We start from the raw sequence: 22,681 nt of genomic DNA on the forward strand, positions 1-22,681 counted from the left end.
ATCTGAAAGAGGTAATCTCATATATGTATATATGTATTTCGGAATTAATAAATAAATCTCTTTAATTTGGTAAATTACTGAGAAGAGAGAATTAAAGGAGATAAGTGCCCGTAAGGCCGAAAAGCATTCTAAAGAGGATATACAAACAGCTAGTTGTGGTCTGCAAATTAGAGAACAAAAATTACAAGATGGTTTTACACAGCGCCTGAAAAACTTGTTCCGCAGACAAGTATAAAATCTCCAATATTCTTTACGGTTCCCATTTTTATGACAGCAGAGCAATGTCCAAACTTGGTACGTGACTTCTTTCCCGGAACTGGAAAGTTCAAACTTGACAAATTAATGGCAAAATGAAAAGTATTTCACAGATAGCATTGATTTGGCAATATCAGTAGCAAGCAATATGCTTGGATAACAGATTTCCACTGTCACTGTTTGCAAATTTTCTTCTCTTCAGAAAAAGGGGAAGCAATTTGCACCTAAATGAGATCAAGGGGAAGAAAGCAGAATTACTCCTGGAGAACACCAAGGCAGCCAGCTAAACCAGGGTTTCCTCCTTTGCTGGGAATTCAGGGCTGAGAGGATGATGGCCTGGACAGCATAGGGACAGCTTCTGTGCAGCCCCACCTGAGTTGGAGACAAGATCTGCTGGGACACGCCAAGACGTACCTGGAAATCGTTGAGTTGGTCAGTGAAAAGCAGTCGTATTCAGAGTCCCCTGCAAAGATCAAACAGAAAGGAAGGGTCAGCTGCTTTTGAGCTGCACAGTTTCATTTTTGCATTGGCTGTCTGGGGTTTCTAGCTTTCCAAACAGGTCCAGTTAGGAACAAAGTTGGTCCAAGTATTTTAAGGGATGCATGCATACTATTGAATTAGTTATTCCTGGCTACGGGAAATTCGTATTTCAGATAAATCTCAAAAATGATTTAAACTGTAGGAGTTAAGTATGTGAGGAGATGCCTTTGCAACAGTCAGAAAAGAAGAACAGGGGAAAGTCACCACCAAGAGAAGACGGCACTGCCTAACAGGATCTTCTCAAGGGGGCAGCATTTCAAAGATAGGAAGGTGGCTGTTTTGGTGTCCTTCCCTTGAAAATTATCCATCAGCAGAATGAAAAGGGATTTGGGGAGGGGATGCTGGGAGACCCCCAGGGAATTATGCCTTGATGAATTAGGAGCGTTTCTGCAGCCTGGGAGAAGAGGAGGACGGAGGTGGAGAAACTGACCTGAAGGTGCCCCTTCAAATTGGCAGGGGTTTTGAAGTCCCCATTCAGGACCTGGCAAAGAGGAGCACATAGTCAGCCGTGTTAGCACAGTTGGGCCCTGCAGCCCTTTGATCAGCATCTACTCCCTGTCCCCCTTTCAGTGAGAAGAAAGCTGGCTTCTCTAGGCCTCAGCCAGGAGGGTTGGCAGGGAGGGGCTTATAAAAATCCAGCCAAAGGGGCAAAGGGACTCTGTGGCACTCACCCGGTGGGTGTTGTTGATCACCAGGGGGTCCGGGCTACCGTAGTTGGGAGGGTTTGCATAGGGGTCATAGCCCAGCCTGGCCAGCATGGGGGCAATCTGAGCCATGTCCTGCACCACGTCCTCCGGAATGTGTCCCAGCCACTTGGTCAAGGCCTCCATGTTCACAGGCTTGATCACCTGGTCCGTGGATCGCTCAATCCTGCGCAGAGACCAGAAATGTGTGTGCGTGTTGCGCTTGGCTTTCCTTCAGATCAAGTCCAGTCTGAGGACTTACAAGCTAAATCTGAAAGAACTTGAGAGGTTTAACTGCAGAACTGTCTCCCCTCCTGCCTGAAAACTTTGGCGGGGGGGGGGGTTGAGGCACCCCAACCTTCAGCGGAATTCCAGGTCCTGAATTAGAACTGGCCCCAACCCAGCCCAACCCAACCATGGGGTGATCCCTGACCGGCCCCTCACTTGGACAGGGAGACCCCGCCTGGCTTCCCAATCAGCTCCTCATGGTGCAGGACGGCGTCGCTCCAGGCGATTTCCAGGAAGTCCATGATGGCCCGCATGGATTTCTGGGGGTGCAGAACCAGCTGCTCATAGTAGACGGGGAGGCAGCGCAGCCGCCCGATGGCCAGGCACTGGGAGTACATCACCTCGATCGCTTTGTTCCACTTGGCCAGGCAATCCCGGTAGCTCCGAAGGTCGAAGCCGGCAATGGTGACCTTCCTGGTGATCATGGAGTGGACAGAGGCCCGCCCGTCGCGCACCATCAGCAGGAATTTGGAGTTGGGGAAGAGGTGGGAGAGGTAAATGGAGGACTTGAGCGTGAAGGGGTCCTTGTTGCAGAGGTAGCGGGCCGGCTCCCCGTGTTTGGCGATCACCTCCAAGATGAAGGCCTGCATGGCCGCATCCAGCACCTGGTCCGTTACCCCGGCTTCGTCCAGGCGCATCTTTTCTCGCCCGGACCGGGACCAGGCTTGGCGCATGGCCAGCACCCGCGGGATGATGCGTGTCTCTTCCCCGCAGCGCACCTCCGGGTGCGCGTCCAGCATGGCTCGCATCAGGGTGGTCCCGCTCCGAGGAACCCCACCGATGAAGATGAGTGGCATCTCCTTACTGTAGCGATATTCGACTCGGTTGGAGTCCAGCATCACCAGTTCCTCGCTCTCCGGACGCATCAGGGCCCGGCTGAGGCCCTGGCCCAGCATCTGCTGGCACTGCAGCATCTGCTGGCCTAGGTGGACGGAGACCATCAGGGCGATGGCGAAGCCCACCACCATCAGCACTCGTCTCACGGTCAGCCGCATCCTCGCCTCCTCCACATGGGACCAGCGGTTGCACCACCTTCAACATCTGGACGCTGCAGGGACAATAACGGAAGGTGGCTGAGTCCTCTCTTGGCGGGCAGAGCCCGTCCTGTGGCTGGAGCCCTCCCCATCTGCTTCCATGAAGGGCAGCATAGGGGAGCTCCACTGTCTTGCCCCATGCCCCCCTCCCACCGCAGCTCTTCAGCAAGGCTCCCTTGAAAAGGGTCTCGTGCCAGGATTGCTGGGAAGGGCAGCCCAAGACCGACACAGCAAGGGCGTTCCAACCAATTTCGCCAAGCCTCTCCACCTGCCCTCCTTCCCTTCCTGCTGGTCTTCCATGCCGATCAGCCTCCGGGCTTTTACCCGTTTCTTGCAGCTTTTGAAAGTGATCAAATATTAATAGCACAAAACGGGCCAGAGTGGGGGTGGGAGGGTGGAATTGCAAGCAGGGCCATCAAATATTCATCCACCGCGGCTGAGAGATGTTGGGGGAATCTGTTATGGTGACAAGGGGCTCACCTTCGCTGGCGGAGGTCATTTTCCTGCTCACTCGTTGCTCCCTCTCAGCCCAACAGTGAACCCCCAAGTCAGGGAAATCCAGCCTGGGGAAGGAAAGCCCAGTCAGTCGGATGCTTTGCAGGGGCCGCATCCTCCAGCAGAGCTCCCTAGCTCGGGTCCCCGGCCAGCTTCCTCCGGGGCAGAAGCCGCACCTGGTGCTGCTGGTCGCCCCACGGGATCAGCTGGGCTTAAAGCTGCATTCCAGATTGAGCTGGAGGAGCGTCAACGCAGCAGCCTGTTTCGGGGACAAAGACCGAGCCTGTTGCCACGACAACAGACAGGCTGCCATGCTCCACCAAGCCAAGCAGCTGGGGAGCCCCACAGAGACGCCTCCCCCTTATCAAGGCCAGGTACAGACACAATGCGCACAAACATGCACACACGCGCGTTGGGTGGCCTAGATATGGTTGCACAATCAAGATCAGGACGGTTGTTCCTAGAGAAGGCGGCTGCTCGTTCATTTGCTGCATGGGGTAAACAGGAAACTTGTGTTCTACAGCATCCAAGGGCCTCTGCCGTTCAGCCGCATTCTCAGAAGAGCCCAAGAGGTACCAACTGCACCATTGGGGGCGGCGTTGAAGGGGGAGAAGGTTTTCTTAAGGTTTGCCAAGTGGCAGAAGGAACATGCCAGACAAGAGTCAGATCAGAGGCTTCTGGGCGACACGTAACACTCAAAATGTTAACCTCACCTTGCAACATTTAAGGAATCAAGCAATGCACCAGCATGTATTTATTTGTTCCCCAGATCATTTTATCCAGTGTTTGAAGTGGAAGTATACTGAAAAAAATAGAAGGGTGGGCAGAATCCTAACACTGAGCAACTGGCATCCAAAGACTATTTTGGCTCCGTGGGCTGCCGTTTCTGACTCTCAGACCAGCTGGCTGAAAGTCTGGCTTGTGTTCGGACTCCCAGGCTCCCTGGGATAAGCGGAAGTGGAAAGTGTGCCCTTCCGTAAAAGACTGTCTAGGGAAGAGCGCCAAAACCAAGTGAGAAAGATTGGGCCGGCTTGGGACCTCGATGGCAACCCCTCAAGTGCTGAAGGTCTGCACGGCAAGTGCTACCTGCGGTGGCTGGATGGACTCTGCCCACAAAATGAAAATACCTGGGATGCTTTGGAAACTGCCTCCTACCAGGATGAGGCCCTCCCGTCCCCATCACCCAGCGCTTCTGGCAGGAGAAGCCCGAGAGAACCAGTCATTCTGCAAAGGCCACCAAATTTGGCCCTCGGTGGGCAGGCAGGCTGCCTTCATCGGGCGACTGACTGCAAGAGCAGCTCAGCTTGGGTGGGAGGCGGGCGGTGTCCTGGCAGTGGGTCCCTCAATGCAGCAAAGCCCACCAGGACACTCCTCAGTTCCAGCAAAAAAAAGAGGGTTCCCCTCATGGATTTACAACTTGGCCAGAAACCCATCAGGATTCTAGAACCATCGATTCAGTTGCTAGGGGACTGTGAGCCACACAGCCGGCTGTACCACTATGATTCAGGCCGGTGGTTGCTCGGCCACCCACACCCGCCAAAAAGCCTCTGGGAGCTCTTGTGATGTCAAGGAGGGCCTTTCCAGTTTGCCCCTTAAGCACTTGGAAGGAGCCTGTGCGTGGCACAATGCGTGGTGCGATGGGGAAAAAAGCATTTTGAAATGTGGGCTCCAGGGCACACCCTCCTACTCCCCCATATCCAAGCCTGGAGGGATTTTGGGTGGTTCGGGTCTCTCTGTTCCAAGCCTTGCAAAATGGAAGGTAAACCCCTCCTAAACTGTGGGCAGGTGGGAAAAGCACAGCCTGCGGTGGGAGAGAGCTGCCTGCCCAGCTGATCCCAGGTTCAGTAGCATTTGCTAAGAGCTCCCACAGCCCTTAAATAGATGGGGTGCCCACTCAGCTTGAAGAACTTCCCATCCAGCGGGAGGGAAGGAGAGCTGAAGGAGGCAAAAGGATGCCGTTCTGCTGGTGAGCCCTTTTGAAGGGCAGAAAGGGGCTCAGGAGGAAGCTGGGGGGCAGCCCTGGAGAACCCCCCCCCCGAGAAGAAGAAGCGAGGAGAATGTCTTGAAAACAGAAAAGGCTCTCCCTCCGCCTGCAACAGGAAATCAAGAGTTACAGGCCTGGAGCAGCTGAGGAAGAGATAAAATTAGTTTCCTGTGCCAGTTACGAAACTACACTTGTGGGCTTTGGTCTTCGGTTTGACTCAGCGTTCCTTAAAACAGATCACTTCTCCTGCAAATGGCCCTCCAGTGTGGCTCACAGCCGTTTTCAGAGGTGCAGAAAAGGGACAAGAGCCTGCATCTTAGCATCTGTGGACGGGGCGAGCACGAGGGTCTCATCAACTCCCGAAGGGCTGAAGCCCCTCAAAGACCTGGGGCCTGAAGCCCATCTCTAGTGTGGATCAACTGCAGGGCTTTGGGAAACCTTTTGACCTGCTATAAAGGACAGAAATGTTTCTAGGCACCAAACAAACATATTTTTCCTTCACGGTTTTCTCCGACCTTGCTGCAGCAAATCTACATAAGACCCACAGTTTACCATGTGGGTCTTATGCAGGTTGTTCAAAAGCAGCTTAGAGACAATTGCATACATGAGCTGGGGAGCACGCACATGTGCACACACACACACAAACATACAAATACACAGACAAACAGAGGTAAGAGAGAAGGTGGAGGAAGGAGAGACTGTCCAGTTGGGCTGTTTTGGGGCAAAATGGGATTTTCCGGCAATGGAAACACAAACACACACACACACACACACACACACACACACACACACACACACACACGAACAACAAACAGAGGTAAGGAAGAAGGTGGAGGAAGGAGAAGCTGTCCAGTTGGGCTGTTTTGGGGCAAAATGGGATTTTCCGGCAATGGAAACACACACATACAAAGACTGAAAATAGCAGCGGGTGGGTGGGTGGTGGTGGTGGTGGTGGGTGGTGGAGGTTCGGAGGAAACCCAGAGGACTCCCCCTCTTGCCCAAAGGCAAAGCAACTCCTGGGGTCTTCTATGTTGACCAGGGGGTGGCATCAGAGAAGAGCAGGGGTACCTGACCCCCAACCTCCAAGCCCAGCCAAGGCCAAAACTCCCACTGATCTAAAGTCAGCTGGCATGGGTGTGTGTGTTTGTAAGGGCGGCTGTCCAAAATTAGTTTCTGGACCTCTCCTCTTAAGCAAACCAGATCCTGGTTGATGGGGGAAGGTGGGATATCTGAGGACCCACCGAATGGCGCCTCCAGAGTCAGGAGCACTGTACCCCTTCCTGGGCCTTGGGTTCATCCCAAGACAAGAGGGCTACGGTGCTTTCGGAAGAACTGAAGATGCGGTGAGGGGGGTGTCACACAGCCCCTGCCCCAGCAGCCTTCGCGAGGTGGGGTGGGGAGGCGGATGGGAAGCCAGCTGTGTCAGGGAAGCATTGGGGAAGCACCCGAGGCCGAAACGGGGGACCGGCCGACAGCATCCGAGCGAGCACAGTGAGCTTTGCCGGAGCCGATCGTCTGCCGACCCTTGTCCGGGGAGAAGTGGGGCTCCCGGAGGGCGCCAGCTGGCAGGCAGGCAGGAAGCGAAGGCGGCCTCGCCCGCCGCAGGAGGAGGGGAGCGGGCGGGCGGGCAGAGCCGGGCCCGGGGCTCGGTCGGCGGGGCGGGCTGCGAAACGCCGGGATACTCACCGCTCCAACCGTGCCGCCAGCGGCGGCGACGTCCCCTTCGGCCAGGGAGAGCGCGGGCAGCCCCGGGGCTGCTTCGCTCCTCCTGCTGCCCGGCCGGCGCCGAGAGACGTCACGCGCACGGAGGAGGAGGAGGAGGAGGAAGGCGGACCGCCCCACGCACGGGGCCTCTCGGAGCAGCTGGGCTGGGCTGGGCTGGCTCTCTGCCGGTCCGGGGCCGGAGCGCCTCCCGCGGGGCGCCGCAGCTGGTTGAGTCTGCCCGACCGCCGCGAGGCTCTTGCGGTCCCGCCGGCCTCCGTGCGTTGGCTACGGAGGTAAAGGAAAGGGAGGCTAGGAAAGGGAGGGAGAAGCCCCGTCGCCGGCCTCATCCAAGAAAGCGGCTCCGGCGATCCCGGTTCTTCTGCAGGGGGGGGGGGCTGCAGGGCAGCCCGAAGCGCCCGATCCAGGAGCGCCAAAGCCCCGTGCAACTTTTCAAGGTGGCCTTTGATCGTTGCAAGAATCCTCCACGGCGCGCTCCCTCTGAAGCTCCCAAAGCAGGAGGAAGGCGCCCTCCCAGGATCGGGCCCCCGAACTCCAGCGCTCAAGCCTGCTCCCCCCACGAGAGCCGGCCGCTTCCCCCCCCCTCACCTGCCCTCCGCGGAACGCGCCGCCTCGCTTCTGGGAAACGTGGGTTTGCAGAAGCAATGGGGGCGACCGACCCCCCTCGCTACGGAACTACATTTCCCACGATGCCCCACGTGCAGCCCCCGAAAAAAAGGAGGCCGGGCCGCAAAATCAGGGGTGGGGGCGCGAGGTCCCGCGCTGCCGCCGAAGCATCCTGGGAGTTGAAGTCCCAAGCTTCGTGCCACCTGGCTGGATGCGCAAGCTGCTCTCGCTGCTCTCGCCCTGCCCAAGCGAGCAGCTGCAGTCCCTGCTGCTCCCATCCCGCCACTCCTCGTCCCGAGGAAAGAAGGGGGCAGTGGGGGCGGGGGGAGAAGGAGAAGGAAGGCGGTCCTCCCTTCCCTTGGCTCTTCGCCTTCCTCTTCTCATCCGCTGCGGAAAGAGCCCAGTGGTGAAATCCACATTTTTTTACTACCGGTTCTGTGGGCGTGGTGTGGCTTGGTGGGTGTGGCAGGGGAAGGATACTGCAAAATCCCCATTCCCTCCCCACTCCAGGGGAAGGATACTGCAAAATCTCCATTCCCTCCCCACTGCAAAATCTCCATTTCCACCCCACTCCAGGGGAAGGATACTGCAAAATCTCCATTCCCTCTCCACACCAGGGGAAGGATACTGCAAAATCCCCATTCCCTGCCCACTCCTGGGAGAAGGATACTGCAAAATCTCCATTTCTATCCCACTCTGGGGCCAGCCAGAGGTAGTATTTACTGGTTCTCCGAACTGCTCAAAATTTCCGCTACCAGTACCAGTTCTCCAGGACCTGTCGGAATCTGCTGGGTTTCACCCCTGAAAGAGCCCCTTCGCGGGCTGGTGTAGGAGCCGGAGCCCTCCACGCAACGCCCAGGACGGTCTCTCTCGCCCCTCCTGAAGCCCGCGAAGCCGAACCCGCCCCAGCTAGTCCCAGCCGCCGCCCCCCCCCCCGGTCGTCAATGACCTGCCCTCCCCGGCGGGCGCTCGCGATCTCGGGGCCGTAATGGGAGACCCCCTTCCTTCGGTGGTGTGGTTGTCCGGCTGTCCTCGCGGAGGCGGCTTCCTCGCTCCCAGCGGCCGAGGAAGGAAAGGCCGCCGCGCAGGCACTTCGGGCGCCAGGTGGCGACTTCGGCAAGGAAACGGCTCGCCTGCCTCAGCTGAGTGCCCAAGCATCTCTCTGCTGGGCTCGTCGCTTCGCCGGGTTGGGACGCGAGCAGGAGGGTCTCGGGCTTGGCGAGGGGGGGGGGCGCTGTCGCCCAGCAGATTGCCCGGTTGACTTGGCCTCTGTTTATTCCCCAAGGACTGGACACCCCCACCCACGCCTGTGTTGCTGCTGCTGCTGCTGCTGATGATGATTCCACCAGTTGCCCCCACATACAGCCCCCCTCCATTGCCAGGCATTGCCCAACGCAGGAAGGAGGTTTGGGAGGTGAGTCAGGCTCTGGGGCAGAGGGACCTCACAGCCTTTTCTGGGCCCAGGCTGGCTTCACCTGCAGGTGCTGGACAAAGCAATTGGTTTCCTGGGCATCTCCGGCTTAGGCCACCTTCCTCTCTGTTTCTTGGGATGTTCATTTTTGGAGGATTCTGGCCTCTTGGCAGGTTGTGGCTAGGATTTGAGGGAGGAGAAAAGGACTTCTGTGGAACCCCTTAAAGCAAAGCTTGCCGAATGCCAACTGGCCTGCAATCCCAGGAAAGAAAACTGAAGACTGTCTCAGCTGGTCCTCGGGCGGCTCCGGGCAGCCTCTCAAGAGCCAGGAGAGGGGAAGGGGCTGCCCTGGAGCCGCCTGAAGACCAATTGAGACAGTCTGAGAAACCAAATCAATGCCCCAGCAGTGCCCAAGGGGCCACTCTCCCAAGGCCCAAGGGGCGGGGGTTGTTTGCCTGAGCTGCAGTTCACCCACAATAACTAGGGGTCCGCCTGGCTCTTAACCCCCAGCCTATGCCCATCCTCTTCCTCAGCCCTCATCGTCTGCTCATTAATATCCCCTCCCCCAGCCAGCTGGTCATAATGAGATGCTAACTGGATTTTCTGTAATATCGGGTCAGAGAAGGCCAGGAAGTAAGGCTGCAGTCAGCGTATTGTTATTATCAATCAATAACCTATTTATTTTCCAACACTCCTATTAACCTCGGCCAGCCAATCACCATTTCAATTTGAAAAGGCTTTGCAAGACACTCTGCTGAGTGGACAAGTTGGGCCGTGAAAGCGGTGGGCCTGATCCTGAGGGTGGCATGTGCCCGTGAGCCCTCTCTGCATCCTTCTGTCTTTGCTGCGAGGAAGCAGAAAAACCTCTTTACAACCTGGGTTGTTCTGGTTCCCTCAGCCCACTCTGTGTGTGTGTGTGTGTGTGTGTGTGTGTGTGTGTGTCTCAAGAAAGCTTTGAGTTCAGCATTTGCAGGAGGGGACCAGATGGCCAGCACAGTCCTGGCTCTTCGGAGCAGGGCAATCCTGACTATGCATCTGCAATGGGGGATAAGCGCTGTGATTGGCTGAGGACCCTGGCTTGGCTGCCCTCCCTCTGCCAATCACAGCCGTCCTCAAAATGGGGTGGGTCTCTTCCTGGGCTCCAGGCTGTTCTGAGGTTCCCTCTCCACAACAGGCTGAGCCAGGAAAGATGCTGGCCCAGCTTGGCCCGTTGCGTCAGTCTGGCCCTCAGGCTGCAATGCTGACCGAGATCCAGCTTCTGTCCCGCCACAAAAGTGACCAGCCACCATCTCTGGCCTCAGCCTCCGGAGTAAAAGTTGGACTGAAATGGGTGGCCATCATCCTCCAAAGAGCCCTTCGAGGTGGGCTAGCCGGGTGAGTCATCAGGGTCCCTGGCCACCTTGGAAGAGCCACTGCAACCCTTTCACTTGCTCGGCTGTCCTTTCTGAGGGGGAGGCCGATTGGCTGTGACCTGCTTCAAATCAAGTCACTGATTTGATCTATTTTGACACTTCAAATTGATCCAGAAAATTGTTTTGATTTGATTTTCCAACTCAATGCAGGGGTGGGGAGAGGCTTTTTGTGCATGTGATTTGATTTGATTTAACAATTTGACTCAATTCAGAGATTTTGATCGAATTGGCTTCAAATTGAATCTCTGGATTAAACCTTAGCCCAGCCCTATCAATGCCCATTTTTACAATTATTACTGATTCTGTACATAAGGGAACGTTTTTAAATGTATTAGCTGGCGGCGTTTCTGATTTCATGTTCTAGAATTGTGAGATGATGCTAATCACAAGGCCTGGGGAGTGGGCTCCTCTGGCATGTGCCCACTTCGCCCTCCCCTCCCTTGGACCCCAGGGAGATAGGCGAGCCCCAGCCCTCCCCCGCCCCCCGCCCCTGCTTGTCCTCCCTTTGCCCCATAAACACAAATCCTTTTATCGCAGCATCTCTTTGGTCGGTTTGCTCTTTGATTTAAGCTGCATCCCTCCCTCCCTCCCTCCTTCCCCTCCCTCTTGTTTTCATCAGTCCTGACGTGCTCTATCTCCCGCCATTTATCTCCCCTCCAGTCTCTCCTCTTATTTCTTTGGCCCTGATCAATATGCTGGTTGGCTGGCCGGCCGCGTGGAGGCTGCAGCGCCCCCCCTCCCCCCCCCAGGCGGCTGTAGTTTTTCTTGTGCGGCGTTTCTCGTTAAGCTTCCATCTCCACTTGTTCTTTTTCTCATTAGGGTTTTGCACAAGGCTAGCTGTATTTCTTCTCCAGGGCTGTTTTCCAGCTGCTCTCCGGGTCTCTAGCCATTCTCGAGAACAAGACTTTTAAAAGTTTCACTTAACTCAAGAGGACTCTGGAGCCTCTTCAGCGGAGATGGGATGGAGTAAACAGCGTGACATTTTGATTTTCTGGGGGGGGGGGGAGAGGAGACCCTGGCATCCTTCCCAGCCACTTTTTTTCCTCGAGCAAAAATAGGCCATGTGGAAAATTATTATTTTTTTATTCTTTTTGGTTTGTTTGCTTTTTCTCTCCAAATAATAAATTTAGAGAGACAAACAGCTTAGAGCATTGTTGAACAAGGTTAGATTTTTTTTTCCCCCTTACAAAGAAAGAGTCGTGTTCTGGGTTGTCTTAAGCCTCCAGGTGCAGGAAGGTAAGAGCAGCCAATCTTGCGCCTTTGTTTAACGTGTGTTCATTCATGCAGCAGATTTGGGGATGTGGGCTGAGGATCCGGTCTGGTGCTGGACTGAAGCCGCTGCTGAGTCCTTCCGTGGGCTGGGAACCCTAACCCTGCCCACTCCACCGCCTGGCCCCTTCCGGCAGAAAGCAGCCGCCTCCAAGCCGGCCTGGATGCAGAGGCCTTTCTTTTGTGCCTCAGGAGTGGGGTGGAAGGAGGGAGAAGCCCCTCAGCTGTTGATGAAATTCAATCTCACCCTAGCCTGATTATGATAATTTGCAATGTGCCCCGAGAAAAAGTGAATTATTATTAAATGCAAATAAAGCTAAATAATGCTGTTTGGGAGCCGCTCAAAGTGACAGAAAGGTCATAAATTAGGAGGAGGGATGTGAGCTGGTGCATGACGCATGGCAGGAGCAGCAGTTGAGCCTCACTGAAGGCCCAGCTGGATCAGGGCTGCGTGGCCGGAGAGGCTCTGGATCTCGTCCCTGGAAGGGGCGGGCTGGGCCAAGCAACCTGGGCAGCGCAATGCCCACCTGCTGCCCTCTCGCACTGGGAGGATGATGAGGATGAGACCTTCTTGCTGCTTCTCAAGAAAGGCGCTGCGCTCAGCCTGGGGCGGGATGGGAGACACGCTGGGGCTGAGCCCCTCTGCAGAATTCACAGTCGCTGGGCAGAGTTCCTGAGGGTTGTCCAGAGGGTGAAGGCAGTTTTTGGGTGAGCACACACAAGTGCCTCCTTTCAAGTGCCTCCTTTCATCCCTAAGAGCAAGAGGACCACACACACACACACACACACCAGTCTTGAAAGGACAGGAGGAGGTGTTTGCTCCTGGCATCTTCTGGAGTGGAGTGGGAGGGCAGAGCCAGGGGCTGAAGCAGTGGTGAAATCCAAATTTTTTTACTACCAGTTCTTGGGCGTGGCTTGGTGGGCATGGTGTGGCTTGGTGGGCGTGGCAGGGGAACCCATACTGCAAAACCTCCATTCCCACCCCCCTCCAGGGGGAAGGATACTGCAAAATCCCCATTCTCTCCCCACTCTGGGGCCAGCCAGAGGTGGTATTTGCCGGTTCTCCGAACTACTCAAAGTTTTTGCTACTGGTTCTCCAGAACCTGCTGGGCTGAAGGGAGGGCAATTGCCCACCTCCCTTGGCCAACTCATCCCCAAGCAAGTGCAAGGCTAACTGGCTGCCCTCTCCTGAACCCCTTCTCTAGGCCTTTCAAAGGCAAAGGGAACCACAGCTGGTGGACTTGCTCTGCCCAGACAGTGAACTTACCCAGCTAGGAAGGCAGGAACCCTCTGGCTGCAATGGTCAGAGGTGAAATCTGCTGAACTGCGCAGTGGTTGTGGAGCATAGCAAAGCAACCACATACCTCCCAGTTTCCCTAGCGCAAAGGCTATCTGGCACTGGGCTCCAGAAAGATCCACAACAATGAGTTTTGATGCAAAAGGTGGGCTAGTGAAGAATTTCTCCAACGTTTTTATGAAAACTAAAAGTTGACCTGTTTTCTGATTTCCGTGAGCATTTAATTTCTGAATAACAATTCACAATTTTTTATCAACAAAACTGTATTCGGATTCTTCCAAGGGAGCTCAATAACAGAAGGTAAGTAAATAAAGCATGGAAAATGTTACATTTCTAAATGCCGACATCTTTTTTTTTTTCAATTACCAGACTTGGAATTTGGGTGGATTTTAATTTCAGCCATCTAACCCTCTCCCTGCCTTGCATCTGCTAAAATGACTGAATGGGGAGCCGGGACCCTCCTGATCCCAGGATCCTGGCTCTGCTCACCCCCCTCTGAGCTGCAGAGGGTCCTTCCTGGTCTGGGTGTGGGGGGGACGTGGGGGGCAGCCTCTCTTGCCTCCTCTGGGCCTCCTGAGGAGCAGAATCGCTCCCTTGTCAAAGCGTCTCCGAATTCTCTAATGGTCCTGCCACTGTGATGCCATGGAGGTTTTTTTGCAATCTCTTACCATACCAAATCCCCCAGTGACTCCTCGGTTATGTCCCGTTTTATTAAAGCACCATTGAACTATAGCCTATTGATTTAGATTTCACAGACAATTGAAATTTAAATTGACTCCAAATTGAATGCCTCCATGCAGCTCGGGAAGAAGACAGGCGCTTCTTTTGGGTGACAGCAAAGCCCCTCCACCTGCCCAGAGGGAGGGAGGGAGGGAGGCCGGGATATGGGGGTGTTTTGAAGAAGCCGCTGCAGGAATGAAGAGGATTTTCCCCTCCCCCTTCCTGCAATTAGTTATCCCACCTTTTTTTGTCTCTTTTTGTTTCCCTCTGCTGCTTAAACAGGCCCTGCGGGTTTCATATCACCAGCCTGCTTGACCAGAACAATGGGGTCTCCCTGCCAAGAAGTGCAGGTGGCAGGTTCCATGCCTCTGAAAGACGCTCCAGTTGACAGAGTTGCCCTTGGAAGAGGAGCCCCAGGTCTGGGTTGGGGGCATAGGTGGGCTCCATCCGGGGGCGTTCCAAAGGTTGTGCCTAAGAAGGCCTCGTGCAGAAGGCCTGCAGTTGGGGGTGGGCTCTGAAGAGATTATCTCTCTCTCACACCCATTCAGGCACAGGGAAAGAGCTGCAGACGCCCTTCTGAAGTGGGGAGGGAGGAAGTCCGGAAAAAGCCAGGTTTGGTTTCCTCCGGAGAACTCAGGCCTGTAATTCAACCCTGCTGAAGGTGGCTGGGGAGATGGAGGGGAGCCTCCACCAAGCGGAAGGGAGGGAGGGAGGGCTAGACAAGGCAGGAATCCGAGCATCCTTGACAGAAGAGGGAGGAAGGTGTTTGGGGGTGTCACGCACCGTTCTTCAGAGGCTTCAACTGAGGAGGGCAATGAGGGAGAAGCCCAGCAGCACTGAGGGAGCTCAGGACCTTGGAGAGCTCCAAGTGGCTCCGGAACCTTTGGACTGGAGTGGATGAGCCAGAACCAAAGGAGGTCACCTTGGATGGCCAAGCGGATCCATCCTGGCTGAGATGGATCGTGAGGAAGGAACACTCAACTGGACGTGCAATAGGAAAGTGTCCAGGAAGGGGGAAATCCTTCTGGTTGAGAGAGTGCAACTGGAACCAATCTGGTTCTCGGAAACGCTGGGGAGAGTGTCCCCCAGATGCCCTGCCAGAGAAGAAGGCGTTGCCCAGGAGACGCGAAGCTCACGTGTGGGGAGCTTTCAGCAAGAAAGTTAGAAAATTGGAGAGGAAAAAGAGTGGGGAATTCAGAGGCCTCCTGAATTCTACCATTTTATGGTAGTTCATTCGAAAGAGCAAAATGGCAAAGCTGCAGATAATATGCTGATATCAACATGGCGACAATATGTGTGAAGATGTAAGTGTAACAAAATCATTGGTAAGAATTATTTGAAAAGTCAAGTCTGTCTAGATCACAGTTGAGGCAGAATAGATCTGTGATTAATTTAAATCACAATATTTATTTTAATTGGTAATTTATATTATTCTTGGTAGCCAACTAGCGTCTATGAACAAGACTGTGATGGGGATAATTGCCGTAGCTAAAATAGTCTCAGTGTCTGAAGCTGCCTCCCCTTGGCAAAAGTTCAAAAGCAGAAGACGCCAACAAGAAATAAATGCAGCAAGACAAGGAGCAAGTCTATCAACGTTGTTTTCTGACAAAGAGCCCAAACGCTGTTGCTGGTCTTTAAAGCCTTATGGGGGGGGGGGCAATCGTCCTTCGGCCCTACTCCTCGTCCTCTTTGCTTTAACTGCTCTTGCCTTCTGGCAGCTCTTCTCATGCATGCACTAGGAACAGGCTCCTCCTGTTCCCCTGCCTCACTACTGTCAGCCTCTGGAGGCTCTGGTATCCACACCTGACTCCCTGATGGCCCTGGCCCCACCTCAGCCTCCGATGCAGAGCCCTCATCTGGGCCTTCCCCAGCCTCCAGGACTGCCCATGTTCTTCCTCAGCCTCATCGCTGTCTGACGCTGTGGCCAGCTCCGCAGGCTGCTGGCAGACTGCTGCTGGCAACACACGGCAGCTCCATCCTTCAAGGAAGACCACCTGGGCCTCTCAAAGGGCAGCCAGGGACTCCGCAAATGGGCACCTTCCTTTCATCAAACGGGCATCCTAAGATGTCATGATGCTCATCCGGTTCAGCTGTATTTCACCTGCCTCATACTCTATACACAATTCAGTGAGTATTGTGTGAGCATGCATTATTATTTTTTATTATTTTTTATTTTTCAAATTTATATACCGCCCTATCTCCCTAAGGACTCAGGGCGGTTCACAGGCAGTTAAAATACATATAAATACAGATTAAAAAACAATTAAAAAACTTATTCTATTGCCCCAAATTTAAAATAGTATAAATAATAAAAACCCCTTAAAACCCATAACTTTAAAATCTAATCCAACAACGGAGATATTTGTGCCATAAATGTGCCGTGCCTCCCTGGTTAAAAATTGCCAACGGGTTCTCCGGCAATTGAAACAATTCAACCATCTCAGCCATTACTGTAAATAGCGGAATCATAAAAAAAGATGCAAGGAAAAAACCTGGTCTTCAAATTAATATTTTATGTAACTATGACAGATTTGGATTCAGAATGCCACTTCGTTTCTGCCCCCACCCCCCACCCCCTGGAATTCCTACCTTCCACAGTCGCAGTTGTTGGAACAAATCCTTTTTTGCGAGAAAATTGCTTCAGATCTGCCACAGTATTTCAGAATAATGACATCTCTAAAGCAGGGGTCTCCAACCTTGGCAACTTTAAGCCTGGTGGACTTCAACTCCCAGAATTCTCCAGCCAGCTGGCTGAGGAATTCTGGGAGTTGAAGTCCACCAGGCTTAAAGTTGCCAAGGTTAGAGACCCCTGCTCGAAAGGACTAAATTCTGTGTGGGGCAAAACCGGGCGTGGAAGCCACAGCAGCAGGGAAGGCTACACTCCACAAGTGACCCAGCCTGGAGCCTTTGCCTCTGCCCAGGAGCCCCAGCCCCCGCCAGAGACAGAAACCCTTGGCCTCACACCCCTCCAAATCTTGTGCCCCTCCCGAACCCCACTAAATGATTTTCCCCCTCCACTATTGCAAAGGCATTATTACTTCTCTCTCTCTCTCTCTTAGAAAAAGCCAAATCTTGTTTTATGCAGGGATGCAAAAATTATTACACGTAATTAGAGTCATTTTGATTCCGATCTCGGCTTGGGCCTGACATATTTTGCATACTTTGCTGGCATATAACAAGCCTGCTCATAAAAATGCAGTCAGCTTGCAAGCGCCATGCGGCTGGGGCGAGATCGGAGGTTGTCTAAACCGGGCGTAAAAACTGCCTCTGCTTTGGAGGGGGGAGAGGAACGACATGGTGTAAATTTATTTTGTCTCATTAGGGAGAAAAGCAGAAGCGAAGCTCTGCATCCCAATCAGGCTGCGCTTCCTTCACCCAGCAATGGAGCAAGGACACCCCACACCCTCAGCAGAGACCGGGGACCGTCTCTCAGCCCGTCTTGGGCTCCCCACGGGTGGCCAAGGGGAGGAAGGGGCCATGGGCTTCATGGAGCTGCTCTTGCCAGCATGCAGGGTACAGGATTGGCCAATGCCATTCTTTGCCAGCCTCAGTGGTTGAGGGGATCACCCCATCTCCAAGGAATGGACCCGGTGTCTCTGTTGCAGCCAAGATCAGCCAAAAAAGAGCTGGCCTGGCTGCCAACTTGACCAAGGCTAATAAGGGAAACAGTGTTGTGACCCAGGCCCAAGTAGGTAGTAGTAAACTCAGTCAGTTTAAAAACAAAGAAACTTTATTCGAAAGCTGAGAATTAATTCATTCTCAGCGTAGTCCAAACTAAATTAAAGCAAATTCTTCCCAACACAAATTCCTCAGTCCTATCACCAACCTTGGTCTAATTAGGCAAACTGCCAAAGGCCTTTCTTGGCAAAAGTTCAGAAGACACCAATACAAATGCAGCAAGACAAGGAGCAAGTCTATCAACGTTGTTTTCCGGCAAAGAGCCCAAATGCTGTTGCTGGTCTTTTAAGCCTTATGGGAGGGACCAATCATCTCTTGGCCCTACTCCCGAGTCGTCCTCTTTGCTTGAGCTGCTCTTGCCTTCTGGCCGCTCTTCTCATGCGTGTATTAGGAACAGGCTCCTCCTGTTCCTCTGCCTCACTACTGTCAGCCTCTGGACGCTCCAGAGTCCACACATCACTCCCCGATGGCCCTGGCCCCACCTCAGCCTCCAACGCAGAGCCTCATCCGGGCCTACCCCAGCCCCCATGTTCTTCCTCAGCCTCATTGCTTTCTGGCTCTGCTGCCAGCTCCGCAGGCTGCTGATGGACCACAACAAACAGCCCCGGCTGGCATGCAACTCCTGCTTTTGCCATCCGATCCAAACCAAGGTTGAAAGTGAAAATTCCAGGTTCTGGAATTGGTTGAAGAGGAATGAGGCTTTGGGTGGGGAAGGGGGCTTTCTGGTGGCTCCTTCTCTCCAGTTCTTTTCCTAGGAGGAGGAGGACGAAGGGGGCCAGGACGTGGGCAGATCAGGGTTGCTAGTTCAGCTTAGTGCAGGACTGGCATCATTTTTGTGCTTCCCTCACCAGACCCCGATCTCCCCAATGGTGACCTGGCCCAGGAGGTGGTGGGAAGGGGGACGGCTGTGGCAGTGCCCATTTTTAATGCTCCTTTTGGCACGTTGACCCCCCTTTTTGGATTCCCAGGAGACAGATCTGCGTGTAGCTCCCAGTTGGGATCTTGTGCGGATTCCCTTCTCCACCAGGTACTTCTGTGAGTCCTTTCCCTTTGTCTTGCTTGAAAATGGCCTTTTGTGAGAATCAATCTTTTTCTTTTTAACCGTAAGATGGATTGCCTGGAGCCAGAAATGAAGGTGATGGGAGGAGAAGAGATGATGGATCATGGACCAAAGGAAGTCGGACATTTTCCTAGAGGGACAAACCTGCTTTTCAAACGGCATTTTCTTCCCATTTGGGGTCAATTGGCTGGGGCGAGATCGGAGGTTGTCTAAACCGGGCGTAAAAACTGCTGAGGAGGGGCTCCGGAGAAGTGCTGAGGCTTGCAGGGAGCTGCCGGTGGAGAATAAAGGAGACTGCCCTGGCTCTTCCCGTGCAAAGACCTGGGCTCCAATGCCCACCACACACCACCCCAAGGCGGAAACCCACCAGGAGAGGCTGAGCAGGTGGATCTGAAGGTTGAGCAGAGGGTTAGCTGGGGCTTCCCTCCTCAGGGCAGGTACGGGGCCTCTGGCCGGGGGGAACTCTGTCCAGAGGCAGAGAGGGCTAGTTATCCGTGAGCTGCCAAGTGGCAGGCAGACCGCCCGAGGACATGCAACCCCAGCCATGCCTCGCTGTGCCATTGTTTGGCTGGGAATCTGCCAGGCAGAACTGCGCTGGGCTTGAGGTGCTTCCCTTGCCTCATTAGCCCTGATTTACGGAACGTGGCAGCAGGCTGGGCATCCTTTTAGCAGGCTGCCGGCTTGCTCATTGGCCTCCACAGTGGACTACGAGGCCCCCAAGACTGGCTGCACTGAATTATTCATCCAGGGAAGGGAGTGTGGCTGGGAAGAGCAGCCTCCCGGGCCCTCTTCACGCATGGGAAGCCCTCCTCAACACAGGCAGAAGGCCACCTGTCTCCCTGGTTGAAGAGGGGCAACAGGAGCAGGGCAGAAGGGGGCTCAGATGGCCTCTGACCCTGGGCTGGGACACAGCTTTGTAGTGCACCTTGGCCGAAAGGTTGCGAGCATCAGACAAACGACACCACTCGGGCTCTGCTCCAAACCCAGAATCCAAATACGGAGCCTGGTCTCTATGGAGCCTTCAGCTGGCAGCACCCGTCTAGCTGTTGCTCTCTCAAACTACCCATTCTGATCTGAGGTAACTGCCTGGACTTGGCTCGCCTGCCTGTAATTAGCTTGTAAAAGAGCAGTTTTTCCCAGAAAATGCTTGGCATCGATCGAGTGAGCTCAAGTCTTGAGCGGCTGACCTTAGTGGTCCAAACTGCAGTCAAGGCAAAGAAAACACAGACCTGAGGGGGGGGTGTCTGTTTTCTAGTGCAAAGAGGAAACAAAGGACCGGTTGGGCAGTGGGGGCGAGTTGTCCCAAGTCTGCTCCTTTGAGCAATCTCGTCAGGGAACTGCATCCCTGGTTGAATTTATACCTGCCAGGCAGCTGAGAACAGTCTCTTGCAAGAGAAGGAAGTTCCCAGGAGAAGATGGGAAAGAAGATGAAAGAAGAGAAGAGAAGAGAAGACGGATGGAAGGAAGGAAGGAAGGAAGGAAGGAAGGAAGGAAGAAAGAAAGAAAGAAAGAAAGAAAAAGTGGTGCACAGCCCTAAGCAGCCAACTGTGTCCAGATGCCAATTCAGCTTTGCAGCCTGTTAGCGTTTTGCAACTCCCGATGGCTGTGGGTGAGACTGGAGGCTGGTGCTTTGCCTTCAGCCAGGCCGGGGATCTTCCAGCAATTAACCTCCCTTCTGACACTCTCCTCACCAAGGCTGCCCTTCAGTTCCGGAGAATTTTTCCTTGCACTGCAATGTTAACAAGCAAGGCAAAGGATGAACTGAATCAGCCTATAACCTCTGAAGAAATTATTTTGGTAATTAAACAATTAAAAATGGGGAAAACTCCTGGTACGGATGGGCTTACAGTTAGTTATTATAGGAATTTACAGGATGAGATGTTAGGTCCACTTAAGGAATTATTTAATAAGATACAATTAGGAGGGGGAATTCCCCCCTCATGGAGAACCTCTTTTATTTCATTGATACCAAAAGAGGAACAGGATTGTTCTAAACCTGGGAACTATAGGCCAATCTCACTTTTAAATAATGATTATAAGATTTTTGTTAAAATAATAGCTAATAGATTAATGTTGATTTTGCAGCGAAGAATTCATAATGATCAATCTGGATTTATAAAAGGGAGACAGATGAGGAATAATGTTAGGCAGATTGTTAATTTACTGGAATATTTAGAAAAGAAAAATTTTATTCCAGCAGTATTTATTTTTCTCGATGCAGAGAAAGCTTTTGATCGATTGCATTGGGATTTTTTATTTAAATTAATAGAAAAGATGCAATTTGGAGATGGTTTTACAAGAATAATTAGGGCAATTTATGGAGAGCAAACAGCACATATTATAATCAATGGTAGCTTAACAGAACTTTTTAAGATTGCGAAAGGAACAAGACAGGGATGTCCTTTATCACCATTATTGTTTATTTTAACTCTAGAACCATTATTGGATAAAATACGAGAAGTAAAGGAGATAGAGGGAATTAAAGTTAGACAACATGAATATAAGCTGAGAGCTTTTGCAGATGACCTGGTGATTACTTTAACAAACCCTATAAATTCTAGTAAATCTTTGTTGGAAATAATTGATCAATATGGGAAGGTTTCAGGGTTTAAGGTAAATCAGAAAAAGACAAAAGTGATAATAAAAAATATGGTCAGACAACAGAAAGAAAAATTAGAGGAAATAACAGGATTTGAAATTGTAAGGTTAAATACTTAGGGGTCTATATTACATCGTCAAATGTGAAATTGTATAAGAATAATTATGAGGTTTTATGGCAAAAAGTTCAGAAGGAGTTGATTGTTTGGAAAAAATTGCAATTATCTTTGCTGGGGAGAATAGCTGCTATTAAAATGAATGTTTTACCTAGATTTTTATTCCTCTTTCAGATGATACCAATAATTAAGAAAGATAAGAATCTTGAGGAATGGCAGAAGGGAATTAACAAATTTATATGGGAAGGTAAAAAAGCTAGGGTTAAAATGAAAATAATTCAAGATTCTCGGGAAAGGGGAGGTTTAAAAATGCCCAATTTTAAATTATACTATGAAGCAGCTGCTCTCTCTGCAATAAGTGATTGGTTTAATTTAACGGAGGAAAGAATTTTGAATATAGAAGGTTATGACTTGCTATATGGATGGCATGCATATTTAATTTATGACAAAAAAGTGGATAAGGCCTTTAAAAATCATGTGTTAAGGACTGCTCTTCTGGAAAAAATACTCTTATAAACTAAATTATAAGGTTCCTATATGGGCAAGTCCCAGACATACAATAGAGAATATAAATATAGAACAGAATCAGGAAATGATTACGTATAAAGATCTTTTGTATACTGAAAGAGGTAATTTGCAATTAAAATCTCTGCATGTACTAAAAGAAGAAGGGAAAAATTATACTGTATGGGGCGAGTTAGTGGCCCCAAAGGAGGTGGTTCGCAACTTGGGCGTCCTCCTGGATGGACGGCTATCCTTTGATGAACATCTGGCGGCCGTCTCCAGGTTGCGTCCCTTCCTTGACCGGGATGCCTTATGCACAGTCACTCACGCTCTGGTTATGTCTCGGTTGGATTACTGCAATGCTCTCTACATGGGGCTGCCTTTGAGGTGCACCCGGAGGCTGCAGTTAGTCCAGAATGCGGCTGCGTGAGTAGTAATGGGAGCCGCTCATGGCTCCCACGTAACACCACTGCTCCGTAGTCTGCACTGGCTTCCTGTGGTCTTTCGGGTGCGCTTCAAGATTTTGGTTACTACCTTTAAAGCGCTCCATGGCTTAGGACCCGGGTACTTGTGAGACCGCCTGCTGCTACCCTATGCCTCCCACCAACCCGTACGCTCTCATAGAGAGGGTCTCCTCAGGGTGCCGTCCGCCAAACAGTGTCGGCTGGCGGCCCCCAGGGGTAGGGCCTTCTCTGTGGGAGCTCCGACGCTCTGGAATGAACTCCCCCCTGGCCTACGTCAAGTGCCTGATCTTCGGACCTTCCGTCGTGAGCTAAAAACATACTTATTTATTCAAGCGGGACTGGCATAATAGTTTGATTTTAAATTGGGGTTTTATTAATATTCTTAAATATTTTAAATTTAATTTTAATTATTAGCCGTTTTTGTAATTTTGATATGTTTTAATTTGTTTTAATTGTACATATTTTGTATTTTATCTCCGGCTGTACACCGCCCTGAGTCCTTCGGGAGAAGGGCGGTATAAAAATTCAATAAATAAATAAATAAT

At 52.2% G+C, this 22,681-nt stretch overlaps 2 protein-coding genes across 4 annotated transcripts; one reads left to right on the plus strand and one right to left on the minus strand.

Moving 5' to 3' along the window:
* Positions 1 to 340: 340 nt before the first annotated feature.
* Positions 341 to 7,101, minus strand: TPST2 (tyrosylprotein sulfotransferase 2). 3 transcript variants are annotated; one of them, XM_058158351.1, is made up of 8 exons: positions 6,966 to 7,101; positions 3,472 to 3,554; positions 3,281 to 3,363; positions 1,923 to 2,814; positions 1,467 to 1,665; positions 1,226 to 1,276; positions 670 to 718; positions 341 to 479 (listed from the first exon to the last, which is right to left on the minus strand). In XM_058158351.1, the coding sequence occupies exons 4-7, from the start codon at positions 2,759 to 2,761 to the stop codon at positions 689 to 691; spliced, it is 1,119 nt and encodes a 372-aa protein (XP_058014334.1). In that variant the 5' UTR covers positions 2,762 to 2,814; positions 3,281 to 3,363; positions 3,472 to 3,554; positions 6,966 to 7,101; the 3' UTR covers positions 341 to 479; positions 670 to 688. The 3 variants fall into 3 exon arrangements, with proteins under 3 accessions (XP_058014334.1, XP_058014333.1, XP_058014335.1); XM_058158350.1 differs by lacking the exon at positions 3,472 to 3,554 and having other exon boundaries at positions 6,966 to 7,100; XM_058158352.1 differs by lacking the exons at positions 3,281 to 3,363; positions 3,472 to 3,554 and having other exon boundaries at positions 6,966 to 7,074.
* LOC131185865 (uncharacterized) lies at positions 6,524 to 13,847 on the plus strand. Its single transcript, XM_058158801.1, has 3 exons — positions 6,524 to 7,276; positions 8,893 to 9,021; positions 11,718 to 13,847. Exons 1-3 carry the CDS (start codon positions 6,524 to 6,526, stop codon positions 11,799 to 11,801), a joined length of 966 nt encoding a protein of 321 aa, XP_058014784.1. The 3' UTR covers positions 11,802 to 13,847.
* Positions 13,848 to 22,681: the final 8,834 nt, after the last annotated feature.

The sequence above is a fragment of the Ahaetulla prasina genome, chromosome 15, assembly GCF_028640845.1.
Source record: "Ahaetulla prasina isolate Xishuangbanna chromosome 15, ASM2864084v1, whole genome shotgun sequence".
NCBI classification, from domain to species: Eukaryota; Metazoa; Chordata; class Lepidosauria; order Squamata; family Colubridae; genus Ahaetulla; species Ahaetulla prasina.

Bases quoted from the DNA above. Each gene is read 5' to 3' on its own strand.
- LOC131185865 (XM_058158801.1), top strand. From the start codon at position 6,524: ATGGCGCCTCCAGAGTCAGGAGCACTGTACCCCTTCCTGGGCCTTGGG. The intron at 7,277-8,892 runs GTAAAGGAAAGG...TTATTCCCCAAG, and splicing joins TCCGTGCGTTGGCTACGGAG to GACTGGACACCCCCACCCAC. The intron at 9,022-11,717 runs GTGAGTCAGGCT...TCATTCATGCAG, and splicing joins GCAGGAAGGAGGTTTGGGAG to CAGATTTGGGGATGTGGGCT.
- TPST2 (XM_058158351.1), bottom strand. From the start codon at position 2,761: ATGCGGCTGACCGTGAGACGAGTGCTGATGGTGGTGGGCTTCGCCATC. The intron at 1,666-1,922 runs GTGAGGGGCCGG...GTCTCTGCGCAG, and splicing joins GGCGGGGTCTCCCTGTCCAA to GATTGAGCGATCCACGGACC. The intron at 719-1,225 runs GTCAGTTTCTCC...TGATCTTTGCAG, and splicing joins ATTTGAAGGGGCACCTTCAG to GGGACTCTGAATACGACTGC.